The sequence below is a fragment of the Sebastes umbrosus genome, chromosome 13, assembly GCF_015220745.1.
Source record: "Sebastes umbrosus isolate fSebUmb1 chromosome 13, fSebUmb1.pri, whole genome shotgun sequence".
Lineage (NCBI taxonomy): Eukaryota > Metazoa > Chordata > Actinopteri > Perciformes > Sebastidae > Sebastes > Sebastes umbrosus.
The window spans coordinates 10,044,094-10,057,011 of record NC_051281.1 but is presented as its reverse complement, the minus strand read 5'-3'; the positions used below and the strand labels follow the sequence as shown (position 1 = coordinate 10,057,011).

At 36.2% G+C, this 12,918-nt stretch overlaps 4 protein-coding genes across 4 annotated transcripts in view; all 4 read left to right on the top strand.

Annotated features, from left to right (window-relative positions):
* The window catches only part of LOC119500758 (olfactory receptor 52E8-like), a 45,450-nt gene extending 33,619 nt beyond the window's left edge, over positions 1–11,831 (top strand). The window contains exon 3 of the mRNA XM_037790662.1: positions 10,560–11,831. Coding sequence (XP_037646590.1) covers positions 10,610–11,452 — 843 coding nt within the window. The 5' untranslated portion in view covers positions 10,560–10,609 and the 3' untranslated portion in view covers positions 11,453–11,831. The remainder of the gene's footprint in view (positions 1–10,559) is intronic.
* Positions 650–2,371, top strand: LOC119500756 (olfactory receptor 10J4-like). Its single transcript, XM_037790660.1, has one exon. The coding sequence runs from the start codon at positions 713–715 to the stop codon at positions 1,646–1,648; it is 936 nt and encodes a 311-aa protein (XP_037646588.1). The 5' UTR covers positions 650–712; the 3' UTR covers positions 1,649–2,371.
* On the top strand, positions 2,418–7,084 carry LOC119500755 (olfactory receptor 1D5-like). Its single transcript, XM_037790658.1, has one exon. The coding sequence runs from the start codon at positions 4,939–4,941 to the stop codon at positions 5,878–5,880; it is 942 nt and encodes a 313-aa protein (XP_037646586.1). The 5' UTR covers positions 2,418–4,938; the 3' UTR covers positions 5,881–7,084.
* Positions 7,284–9,470, top strand: LOC119500413 (putative olfactory receptor 13C6). The gene has a single exon (XM_037790119.1). The coding sequence runs from the start codon at positions 8,718–8,720 to the stop codon at positions 9,468–9,470; it is 753 nt and encodes a 250-aa protein (XP_037646047.1). The 5' UTR covers positions 7,284–8,717.
* Positions 11,832–12,918: the final 1,087 nt, after the last annotated feature.

Genomic DNA, 12,918 nt, shown 5'->3' with positions numbered 1-12,918 from the left:
ACAGAAGTCTTTTGGTTTAAAGTCCTGTGTTTGTTTGACCCTCCCACCATCTTTCCTGCCTGCCCTTAGCAGACTCTCACGCTAATAATACTATACGTGACTTGGTCTGACCGTCATATAATGCAGCAGGTGGGTTTACATTGGAGTTAGTTGAAAGTCCGGTGCATCGTATACAGCGGCTAAAGGGTGCCTCCGTTCGTCGGTATCCTATGCCGAGGGTCACTTAACAAGCGGCGGTACTTGGCGAGTTGGGATGAGAACGTGTTGGGGGACCATGAATGTCTGTACAACATTTCTTGGCAATTCATCAGATAGTTGTTGAGATATTTCATTCTGGACCAAAGTGGTAGCCAGACAGACTGGCCAACAGACCGGCATTGCCATCCCTAGAGCCAAAGACAAATTCTCTATCAGAAACTTTAGCGTGCATTGTGGGGAAGTTTACAAACTCTCCAGAGGTGAAATAATGTGGTGACATCAACCAGGCTGGACAAGATAAAAGATGTTGAACACCTCTCATAACACACAGTTGTAGAATATCTGTGTATAGAGCTAAACCGGTGCAAAATTATTATATGTAATTTTCAATGATGCTACCTGTTCAGTTTAGTAAGACTGTTGATTTTTCAAAACAGTGATAAGAGTTTATACAAGAACAGACATACGTAAATGCTGACTTTTTCAATCCAAACAAAGACCTTTGATTTAGAGAATGGAAAACAGCACTCAGTCTTTTTACTTTAACCTAACCATGTTCATGAACATTGGGCACTACCGTTATCTAGTCTTTGTCTTTTGCCTCCTAATCTACAGCTTTATTGTGTCTTCTAATTTCGCCATGATATTGATAATAATACGGGAGAAAACACTACATGAGCCCATGTATATTTTCATTGCATTTTTATCTTTCAACTCACTGTATGGTTCTGCTGGTTTCTTCCCCAGATTCCTCATGGACCTTCTGTCTGATACTCATTTAATCTCTCGTCCTGCTTGTTTCACTCAGATCTATATTATTTACACATATGCTTCCTATGAACTGACCATTCTCAGCATTATGGCATATGATCGATATGTTGCTGTATGTCATCCTTTACACTATCACAGAAAAATGAACTTTAAAACCGTCTACACATTGGCATTTTTTGCTTGGTTCTGTCCAGCTTGTTACCTTGTAGTATCGATCGATTTGGTAGTCAAGCTTCCTCTGTGTGGGAACACTATACAGAAGGTATACTGTGCCACCTGGAATATTGTAATATTGTCATGTGTTACCACTGCTGTTAACAGTGTTGTTGCTATGTTGGGGGCCGTAGTTATAGCCTTCCTTCCCTTTAGTTTTATCTTTTACACCTATCTGAGAATTGTGGTTGCTTGTTGGAAAAAGTCATCAGAGGTTAGGGGAAAAGTATTACAGAGTTGTCTTCCTCATGTTATTTCATTTTTGATTTATTCAGTCACATCATTTAGTGATACTGTACTGAGCCGACTAAATCTTGAAGAAATAAATCCATTTTTGGCTGTTTTTCTGTCACTGGAGTTTGTTGTTATTCCTCCAGTTCTGAATCCTCTCGTGTATGGCCTTAAATTACCAGAAATTAGAAAACACATTGTAAGGATGTTATCATGGTATAAAATAATCACTTAAAAATGATCAATTATACCACACCACAACCTATTGCATGTCTATGATTTTATAAACACAAACTATGGGAACACATTAGTCTACAAAAGCTTAGAGTAGTGTGTTATTGTGAAGAAAAAGCATCTGACATTTTAATTAACTCTCACTATAAAACTAAAGTAGAATAGAGATCAGATTACAGATTTACAAGATCTCATATGCTCCTCAAATAATCTGACTATGAGAATATTAAGGCCACATGTTTTATGTTCTTAAGATGTTTAGTGAAATGAATTGTCAAAATGCTGCACACAACACACTGCAGACTGCAGTATGTGTTGTGTGGATATACATTACTGCATGTTACTTCACTGTGGACTGGATTAAATGATAATATGATAAACTGAACATGCTATTTCACATTTTTGTTAGGCCTCGACGATATGAGAAAAATCTGCAATGTGCGACATCATTGTTCAATATTGTGATGATGATATGACTTGCGATAAATAAACCAAATATTTCAGTGTGCATATTAGCTATACTTCTGTCAGCCAATGTAAAATTTTTTGGTTACAGATGGGCAACTAAGAAAGTATGATAGAAAGATATTGGTTATGCTTGAATATATGATAAACCAAAAGTGCACTCGGAGAGTGCAGACCTCTGCCAAGGCAGGTTTCATGTACGTCGCTGACTGAAAAATTCTCGAAGCTGGATCATGATCCGGATTGCCACCAAAATCTAATGGATTGTTGATTGTGCCACACCCCACCCCCCAAAATGTTTCATTCAAATCCATTTCGGACTTTTGAAGTTATCCTCCAAACGGACAAACCAACAAACCAACGCTGGTGAAAACAAAACCTCCTTCCTAGGCCTTCGGCATTGGCATAGGTAATAAATAAACTCTTGAATAACGAAAATAACAAAAAATAATATTGGTAATCTGCATTACCTGGTGTTTTTCAGAACCACAAGTATTTACTATTTTGATGAAAGATTATATTTTTGTACAGTAGGGCTAAAGTCACGACTTACTTTGCATGCACTTAAGCCATTTTGGCATTTTATTTTAAGTGGCCTCGTTCACTTCATAAAATTTCCGGACCTCAAGTCAAGTAAGAATGAGGACGTGTTGAACATAATTAGCTTTGCATAATTTTGAAGAAGATACAAGAACATGGTCTTATCATATAGCAGTAATTTGTATGGTAAGATCTTCCTTTTATTTGTTTACAAACTGTACATACATTTAAGCAATAGCTCACGATCACAGACTGTATATAAGAAGTGGATGTAGTCTTGTTTTTTTGCAGCCAGAAGTGACACGAGAGGGTGGAGCTAAGTACAACTAAACGCTGATTAAAACATTTTACGCGGCCAAAATGTTAATTTGAACTTTCGTGAACTGAACTCACACTTTGAAAGGGTTAAAGTTCTACGACGAAACGCAGACAACTCCCAAACCGGACAACACCGTGGTAGCAACCTGTCAATCACAAGGTAGCCACGCCCTAAAGCATACCCTGCTTTAGGGTCTATTTGAATCCAAATGGGACCATAATTTACTAAATGAGCATCATACTGTATTGAAGAAGACGTGAACCTAGCGATTGAGACTATACAAGATGACATATGTTCCCCGAATAATCTGACTGAGAATATTAATTTTACACATTATTTGTTTAATGTTCTCAAGATGTTTAGTATAATGAATTCTAAAAATTCTGCACGCAACACACTGCAGACTGCAGTATGTGTTGTTGGGTTATTAATTACTGTATGTTACTTCACTGTGGACTGAATTAAATGATAATATGATAAACTGAACATGCTATTTCACATTTTTGTCACATAAAAATGCTTCAAATCCTTAGCCGATGTAAACGTTTTTGTTTACAGCTGGGCAGCTAAAAAAGTATGATATGATATATACCAGCTTCCACAAAATGTATCAGAATAGTGTAATTAATTGTAAAGCAATCATAAAGATCTACAATAGAAGAGTAAATTTGAGTTTTCTTGCTTTGTCATTCAACCAACCCCGATAATCAGTCTACAATTTACAGATTAAACATATTTTTAGTTATTATAAATTGAATAGTTCATGCAAAGAGTGCAGTTAGTCCAGTTGAAGCTGCTCTGAAGATCTAGAATGAATAGGTAGCAAGCTTTGCATCATCTACAGTAGATCTTAATCCTAAAAAATTAAACTGTCGCTGGGCCAAACAAAGCTTAAGCTGATATGGACAATGTTGCTTCATTTAACAGTATTTCAACTAGCAGCACCCCAAAACAAAAGGATTTACCTCAGTATGTCTACTCAGTTGATCTAAGCACACATGAATGAACTGGAATAATGTTGAAGGAAAAGGGAGAATTAGGTAACTTTTATGAGAATTTACTTCGTTGCATTTACATGAATTTACATGTAATTAAGCTACAGGGCACTTTACCACACAGAATAGAGATTGATGAATAAACTCATAATTCTCATTCGGTATGAATGTCTTGCTTATGAGATGCTACATATTTGACTAAGGATGAAGTGGACAAAGCTGTGCACCTTTTGGTGAAAAGATGTGGCTGGAAAACAATTATTTGTAAAAATTCACTTCAAATTTGAACTCTCAATCAGGGACTCTCCAGCAACATGTAATTCTTGAAGGTGGCAGGTATAAAATATCATGAAACTAAAAGAATAGCTTTCATAATTTTTATTGAAAATTAAAGTCAAGCTTATTTCTACATTATTTGTTTTCCACTCTGGTTCAACCCAAATGTGTGAAATGGAAAATGACAATATAATGTTTCACTTTATCCTCACCATGTAAGGTCTTCTCTGAAACAATTACTTATAAAGTCAAAACATTCTGTACTTAATATATTTATATAATATTGATTTCTTTATTTTTTATTTGATAAAGACAGAGCATTAATGTCTGTCTGCAGGGTCAGTGTGTCATCCGATCATTCAATTATTTAATTTAATCCAGAAAACAAAACAAACAAATGGTTTTCTGGTTTTGTAGACTTTAAAAAGGAAAAATCATTGCGTGTTTTCTTGATTTCGATACACGGACCAAACTGCCACATTCCTGATTGGAAGTTTAAGTCCCATGTTAATAACGTCATTAAGGGTTACTGCCATGAGAGAGTATAAACCTCAGGTAACACATCATGTGAGGGGATGGGTGGATACAGTACAGGATGCACCTTTTTTCCTCCCACCAATTATGTAGAGCAATTGCAATTTTTTTATCTGTGCAGTATTCAAATTACATCTAAAAAACGATAAAAGGTCAAATGTTATGATGGATAATGTTTCAGTAATTACTATGTTTACTCTGTCAGGCTTAAGTGGGACAACAAACTACAGAGTTATTCTCTTTGTTCTGACTTTATTGTGTTACTCTGTAATTTGGCTGGTAAATTTGACCATTATTGTTGCAGTTATTGTGGACAGAAAGCTTCATGAACCCATGTATATCTTCCTGTGTAATCTGTGCATCAATGGACTCTATGGGACCGCAGGCTTTTACCCCAAATTCCTCATGGATCTTCTGTCTACCACTCATGTTATCTCTTATACTGGATGTCTTCTGCAGGGTTTTGTGTTGCACTCTTCAGCTGTTGCTGATTTCTCTCTTCTTGTGCTAATGGCCTATGACAGATACTTGGCTATATGTCGCCCTCTGATGTACCACTCTGTCATGACTAAACAGAGAGTTTGTGTGTTTATGTTTATTGCTTGGCTCCTTCCCATGTACCTGTTGTTCATGAGCACAATAACAACATCAACATCAAGGTTATGCGGCTCACACATACCGAGGATCTACTGTGTTAATTGGTTGGTTGCTAAACTAGCTTGCTCTGCCTCCATAACCAACATTATTATTCCAGCTTTTAATTATACTTTTTATTTTTCCCATTGTGGATTTGTTTGTGGGTCTTATGTATATATGATCAGAACATGCATAAAATCCAAAGAGAACAGGAGTAAATTTATGCAGACATGTATACCACATTTATTCAGTTTATTAGTTGTTGTTGTATCTCTGCTTTTTGATTTGTTGTACATGCGATTTGGCTCAAAAGAGTTGCCACAAAGTGCCCAGAATTTTTTGGCAATGGAATTTCTCATTCTTCCCCCAATTGTTAATCCCCTGATGTATGGTTTCAAATTGACAAAAATAAGAAACAAAATTCTAAATTTTGTGTGCGGGTTAAGTTCAGTTTTTAGTAAGTCATGAGTTGGTCTGCACAAATGAAATTCTGTTTGTATACGTATGTGTTTTTTTGGAGAAATACCCAATATGTCGATATTGATAATCATTAGACAATGTGACATGTACAGTACAAAAGTGCCAACACAGCACTTGTTTAGAGTGAAGTGTCTGTCTGTCTCTCAGGCATGAAAAGCAGGCCAACTGAATGTGCCTTTATTTATCTTTGCATTTATTGTTTAAATGTTTCTCCAAATGTTTCTCACATTTAATACATTTTCAACCATATGTGGCTTTCAATAAATCTGTATCTTATCATAAAACGTATGACTTGTTTCCTGTAGCTGTGTCTATTTTGCATTAGTTATTGAGTATTGAGAGTGAAAGTGAAAAAAAAGCAGCACACAGAGTGTATAGAAAAGAATGGCTGTTGCTTTAGGGATCATTCGTCAAGTCTTAGCTGTTGTACACACATTCAAATGCACTCTGAAATTCTGAAGTAACTACCTGAATATGTAAAGCAGTGATTTATTTACCTTGTAGAATATTGTTGTTACTCTCATAGCAGAACAGCGTGTGAACATAGTGTCTGTACAGTGCTTCAGTACTGGACACCTTTGCCTAATTTTTGATTAAGATGAAGAAAAATGTTAAGTGACTCAGCCTTAATAAAACAAGCTTTAGCTGTCAGGCAATATTGAAATGATGTTCTACAATAACTTGTTGGGGGGAAGAGCATGGTAGAGGACATTATGAGCTCCTGGCATGGCCACATAATGGGAACTATTTGGGGAATTTAAAGCTTTAAGGGGAAAACCACCTAAATTAATAATTCCAATATGTTATTTCCATGACCTAGGGAAGTTTAATCAATATTTTTGAACATGAGCTACTCTCTCTGAAAGCCAGAAACCAGAGAAGTAAGTCTCAAACTTGTGATGTCATAGGGTATAAAGTCTGGAGCTGCTCCACAGACAATGAATGGGAGGCTGATTTTGTAGACAAACAATGTAAGGTGGTCGCGCACATCCGAAACCGTAGTAGTCCGGTGCTGAACCAGTAGAAGACAGCACTGAAAACGAAGTCTGAAGAAGAGCGTGTGCTCAAAACGTCACTTACCAAGATGTGCCAATAAATTGCATTCTAAGGGAGCTACAGTGTGCGAGGCTGGTTTCGTGGACCCACAGAATGTTTGTTTTCTTTTTTACACCCAAATGAGCTTTATCCTATTGTAGTGTTGTCAGTTGTGAAAAAGAAAATGTTCCCATATACTCAGAACTCTCCCCTGGGTGCTCTCAGTGTCATCAATAACATCTTTCCCATTTCATTGTCTATGGAGCAGTTCATCACTTTATACCCTATGACATCACAAATTTGAGTTTTAGCTCTCTAGTTATTGGAATCGGGAGAGAGTTGTTCATGTTTACTAATATTTTTTGGACCGTCTTTGACCATAGGATTAACATGTATGAATTTTGAAAATGGGCGTAGTTCCCCTTTAATATCTCAGTTTGAGCCCTCTCTGGTGGAACACATTAAAACTTATGGTCAGAGGGGTAGAGGCAGTGTTTCAAACTTATCTTCACCATCATGTGAAGTGTAACTGCATCAAATCTTCAGTTTAAAAATGAAAATTGCAAAATATTTCATTGAAGATTTAACTCCAGACCTATCTCATGTAGAGCCTGACCGATACAGGATTTTTGGGGCCGATTCCAATATCAGGGAGTAAGAAAATTCCGATATTGATATATTGGCTGATATACTGTATATATGGATATGCATTATATACTTTATGTATAGATATATACTGTATGTATGGTATGTATTTAAAAAAAACGTAATATAATATGTCAATCAGTTAACATGTATCTTTAGATTTGTTAGCAAGCAAGGTACAGTTTTGAATATGGCTGTCAAATTTAACATAACGCGTTATGTAGGGGTAGAGACAGTGTTTCAGACTTATCTTCAACATCAGGTTAAGTGTAACTGCATCACATCGTCAGTTTAAAAACATGAAGACTTCATCTAGTTAACGGGTAAAAAAAAAAATGTGATGGGAAATAGTTCATTGTAGATTCAACTCCAGACCTATCTCATGAAGAGCCTGACCGATGCAGGACTTTTGGAGCCGATGCCGATTTCGATATTAGGGAGTAAAAAAATTCCAAAATCGATATATTGGCTGATTGTTTTGGGGGCCGATTAAGTTTATATATATATATATATATATAAATATATTTGTTTTATTTTATTATTTAATTATATCCCCGCAACAATGTAATCGGGGGTATGTAGCGCTCTGCTTGTTCGTCCGTCCTTCTGTCCGTTCGCGTGTCACACTTTCGTTTCCGGAGCAGAACTCGGAAACTATTTAACTTAGGAACTTCAAATTTGGTATGATGGTTGACCGTGTGGATTAGTTGTGTTTTTTAAGGGTTAGAAATCCAGGGTGCCCATTGGTTAATTAGTTAATGCCCATTAATTCCATTAGTTCCAAAAGGGCAAAACCTTTGGCCCTACTTTAGTAGGGGTCAAGCGGTGAGCGGGGGTATGTGAGCCATGCTCACTTTTGCCTTGTTTCTCCAATCTGCCAGAATAAAAGCCACAATCACACGTAAGCTTGTAGTATTTTATTTTTTAGTTAAATTTACTGCTTTTCTGTGACAATAACTGCACTCTCTTCTGTGTAGTAATGTTGGTCTTTTCCATCTTATTCCAGCTCACTGATTGGATTGTTTGAATCCCCATGTTGAGCAGTTCATTATCTGTTGCTGCCATGAAAGGATATAAACTGATATCAAACATTCAGGCTGCTGGACAGACACAGAGCTGTGTGTCCTTTTTAGTAAGGTTTTCAAATGCAATTCATTCTCTGTATGGCATCAAAATCTAAAAAAAACAATAAAAGATCAAATGTTATGATGGATAATGTTTCAGTAATTACTATGTTTACTCTGTCAGGCTTAAGTGGGACAACAAACTACAGAGTTATTCTCTTTGTTCTGACTTTATTGTGTTACTCTGTGATTTGGCTGGTAAATATGACCATTATTGTTGCAGTTATTGTGGACAGAAAGCTTCATGAACCCATGTATATCTTCCTCTGTAATCTGTGCATCAATGGACTTTATGGGACAGCAGGCTTTTACCCCAAATTCCTAATGGATCTTGTGTCTACCACTCATGTTATCTCTTATACTGGATGTCTTCTGCAGGGTTTTGTGTTGCACTCTTCAGTTTCTGCTGATGTTTCTCTTCTACTGCTAATGGCCTACGACAGATATGTGGCTATATGTCGCCCTCTGAGGTACCACTCTGTGATGACTAAACAGAGAGTTTGTGTGTTTTTGTTTATTGCTTGGCTAACACCCATTTATTTGGTGTTCATGGGTACAATAACAACATCAAGGTCGAGGTTATGCGGCTCACACATACCGAAGATCTACTGTGTTAATTGGTTGGTTGGTAAACTAGCTTGTTCTGCCTCAATAGCAAACATTGCTATTCCAGCTTTTAATTATACCTTTTATTTTGGCCATTTTGTGTTTATTATTTGGTCTTATGTATGTCTTGTCAGAACATGCCTAACGTCCAAAGAGAACAGTTCATAGTTATCATTAATTACAAATGAATTACACATATTTTACCCATTCAAAATGTACCTTAAAGGGAGATTTGTCAAGTATTTAATACTCTTATCAACATGGGAGTGGAAAAATATGCTTGCTTTATTCAAATGTCTGAATAAATCTAATACTCGAAGTCATCTAACAACACAAAACAATGACAAATATTGTCCAGAAACCCTCACAGATACTGCATTTAGCATAAAAAAATATGCTCAAATCAAATCATAACATGGTAAACTGAAACCCAACAGACAACAACAGCTGTCAGTGTGTCAGTGTGCTGACTTGACTATGACTTGCCCCAAACTGCATGTGATTATCATAAAGTGGGCATGTCTGTAAAGGGGAGACTCGTTGGTACCCATAGAACCCATTTTCATTCACATATCTTGAGGTCAGAGGTCAAGGGACAGTTTTTCCTCGCCAAAATGTAGTTTAAATTGGGAGCATTATTTAGCCTCCTTCACGACAAGCTAGTATGACATGTTTGGTACCAATGGATTCTTTAGGTTTTTCTAGTTTCACATGATGTATCTTCACTCTATCTTTAAACTAAATAAAACCTTTTCTCCGATGCCAAACTCCCTTTAAAATTTTTTGACATCTCACACTGATATGCATTTGTTCACTACAAAACTGTTTTTGACTATAGACATATATATATATATATATATATAGTATAGTATTGAATATATATATATATATATATATATATATAGTCATAGAAAATAATTTAGAAATAATTTGAGTTCCACCAAATATGAACTTAAACAAATATAGTATTTTAGTGACTACTCTCCGACCTCTACTGCTTGAATTTCCAGCGTGTATTGAGTCATCAGGTTATTTAAACAGAAGAAACAACACCGGTGGGGGCAGAGACACAGGATATTCTCTGCTCCACCATCAACTCAGGAACATGTTCATCAAAGATGTTTCTCTGAAGTGCCACTTTATGATCTGTACATATTGAGGTTTGATATAATACTACTGTTGATCTAAATTAATGAAATTGTGCCAGCCGACATACTTTAATGGATAATGTTTCTGTAACGTTTTTTATACTTTCAGGTTTAAATTACACAGTGCAACAGAGAATCGTTCTCTTTGCTCTCACTTTAATGTGGTACTCAATCATTTTGATAGCAAATGTTGTTCTCATTATAACCATCATTGTGGACCGAAAACTTCATGAGCCTATGTATATCTTCCTGTGTAATCTGTGTCTTAATGGACTTTATGGGACAGCAGGATTTTACCCCAAATTCCTCATGGATCTTCTGTCTCCCTCTCATGTCATCTCTTATGCTGGATGCTTTCTGCAGAGTTTTGTGATACACTCATCATCTGGAAGTGACTTATCAATTCTAGCTGTTATGGCCTATGACAGATATGTGGCTTTATGTCGCCCTCTAATGTACCACTCTGTTATGACTACACAAAACATATCGCTGTTAGTGGCCTTCTCTTGGCTCTTACCTCTTTATTGCATGTTCACTAACACAATGACAATTTTTCAATCAAAGTTGTGTGGCTCACACATACCTAAACTTTACTGTTCAAACTCACTAATTGGTAAACTAGCTTGCTCTACCTCTATAGCAAATATTACTATTGCATATTTCAACATTGCTATTTATTTAGGCCATTTATTCTGTCTTATAAGTTCTTATATGTATCTGGTCAGAATATGCCTAACATCCACTCAGGGCAGGAAGAAGTTTATGCAAACATGTGTGCCACATTTAATCTCTTTATTCAATTTTGGCTTTGCCGTGCTGTTTGATTTAATGTACACACGTTTTGGTTCAAGCATAGTATCGCAGAGCCTTCAGAACTTCATGGCCATAGAATTTCTTTTAATTCCTCCAGTTATTAATCCTCTGGTATATGGGTTCAAATTGACCAAAATTCGAAACAGAATTTTTGGTTTTATTTACAAACAGAAAGTGTCTAGCCAGTAGTCCGGGTAATTGACGTGTTCCTCCTCTCAACTCATCCATGCTTGAACAAGTGTTTTTTTTTCTAAGACATTTTCAAATGAATTCAGAATGTTTATGTGGGATAAAACAAGGCGTAATAACCACAGTTTTCATGTCTGATTTGACTGTATCTTTGAGCTATGTATATACATGACATACATGTCATGATGGCTAGTACTCAATTATCAAAATGTATTTCTTTTTTGTGTCCCGATTTTTTCAAATTAATTATTTCAAAGGGGTCTACCTGTGTAACTTCATTGCAGGTACAACATATGTGTTTTAATCTTCTTATCCCATTAGCTGCAGATTGACATAACGTCTAATACTTCAACATATTGAAATTAAAACTGTATTGTAAAGCTTGGTCGCTGTAATTAGTTTGGAAATGTGGAAATGGAGTTTTTAGTTTTAAATTCATCTAAAGCCTCTCCCTGCGAAAATGTGCACAAGTAGTCAACATCTGTAAATCTCTGTTTAGTATATTGCAGCAAACAATACTACATTTTTGCTTAAATCAAACACCACCTCTATATTTTTAAACTCAAGATGAGACATTCAATGCTACTTTCAGGCTTTTGTAATCTGGAGATGGGTGAGTTACAATATTTGCATGCCTGTAGATCTCGAACACACTATTTTTAATTTGATTTACTCCCAATTTATCATATTACATTACTCAGCATAGTAGTAGCTAATCATGTGCAAACCAACCAGCTGTTTTTTGAGTTGTTGCATACATTTTTTTATGTTGACAAATGCTTCTGTGAATTTTCCACAATGTCTTTAACCCTCTGAGACACACAATAGACCCATTTGTGTCTTTCTCAGGGGGGTGGAGGGGGTCTTTAGGGGGTAATAGCAGGTCAACAGTATATGTCACATAGAAGTGGTGTACATGGTCTGAAAGCTGGTTTAATTTGAGATGCAGCTCAGCAATTAAGTGTATAAGAGCTTAGAACATTATGATCGAAGTATATGATGGCCATTCCCATGCTCTAGTATGTCTCATAAGTTGTTGCAGCAATATTTGGGTTGATATCATTTGTTACACAGATTTAGTGCTAAATTTAATGAGTCTTTTACCTTTCGAGAATTGATAAAAATGATCAATAATCCCTACAAAATACCACATTAAGACATCAATTCGGGGATCCACAAGAGTCTTGGCTTTACAGTTATATCCAATTTATGCAATTCCAAGACTGTTTAGGGACCCCAGTGTGCAGAAATATTCAAACACACCATTTTTAGAATAGGCAAAAATAACAAATTTATACTGCATTAAAAAGAAATGCATGGTTTGCCCAAAACTAAATATGATTATCATAAAGTGGGAATGTCTGTAAAGGGGAGACTCGTGGGTACCCACAGAACCCATTTTCAGTCACATATCATGAGGTCAGAAGTCAAGGGTCCCCTTTGAAAATGGCAATTTAAAAAAAAAA

What these genes read in the sequence shown, in the direction of transcription:
- LOC119500413 (XM_037790119.1), top strand. Translation starts at nt 8,718, where the DNA reads ATGCAATTCATTCTCTGTATGGCATCAAAATCTAAAAAAAACAATAAA.
- LOC119500756 (XM_037790660.1), top strand. Translation starts at nt 713, where the DNA reads ATGGAAAACAGCACTCAGTCTTTTTACTTTAACCTAACCATGTTCATG.
- LOC119500755 (XM_037790658.1), top strand. Translation starts at nt 4,939, where the DNA reads ATGATGGATAATGTTTCAGTAATTACTATGTTTACTCTGTCAGGCTTA.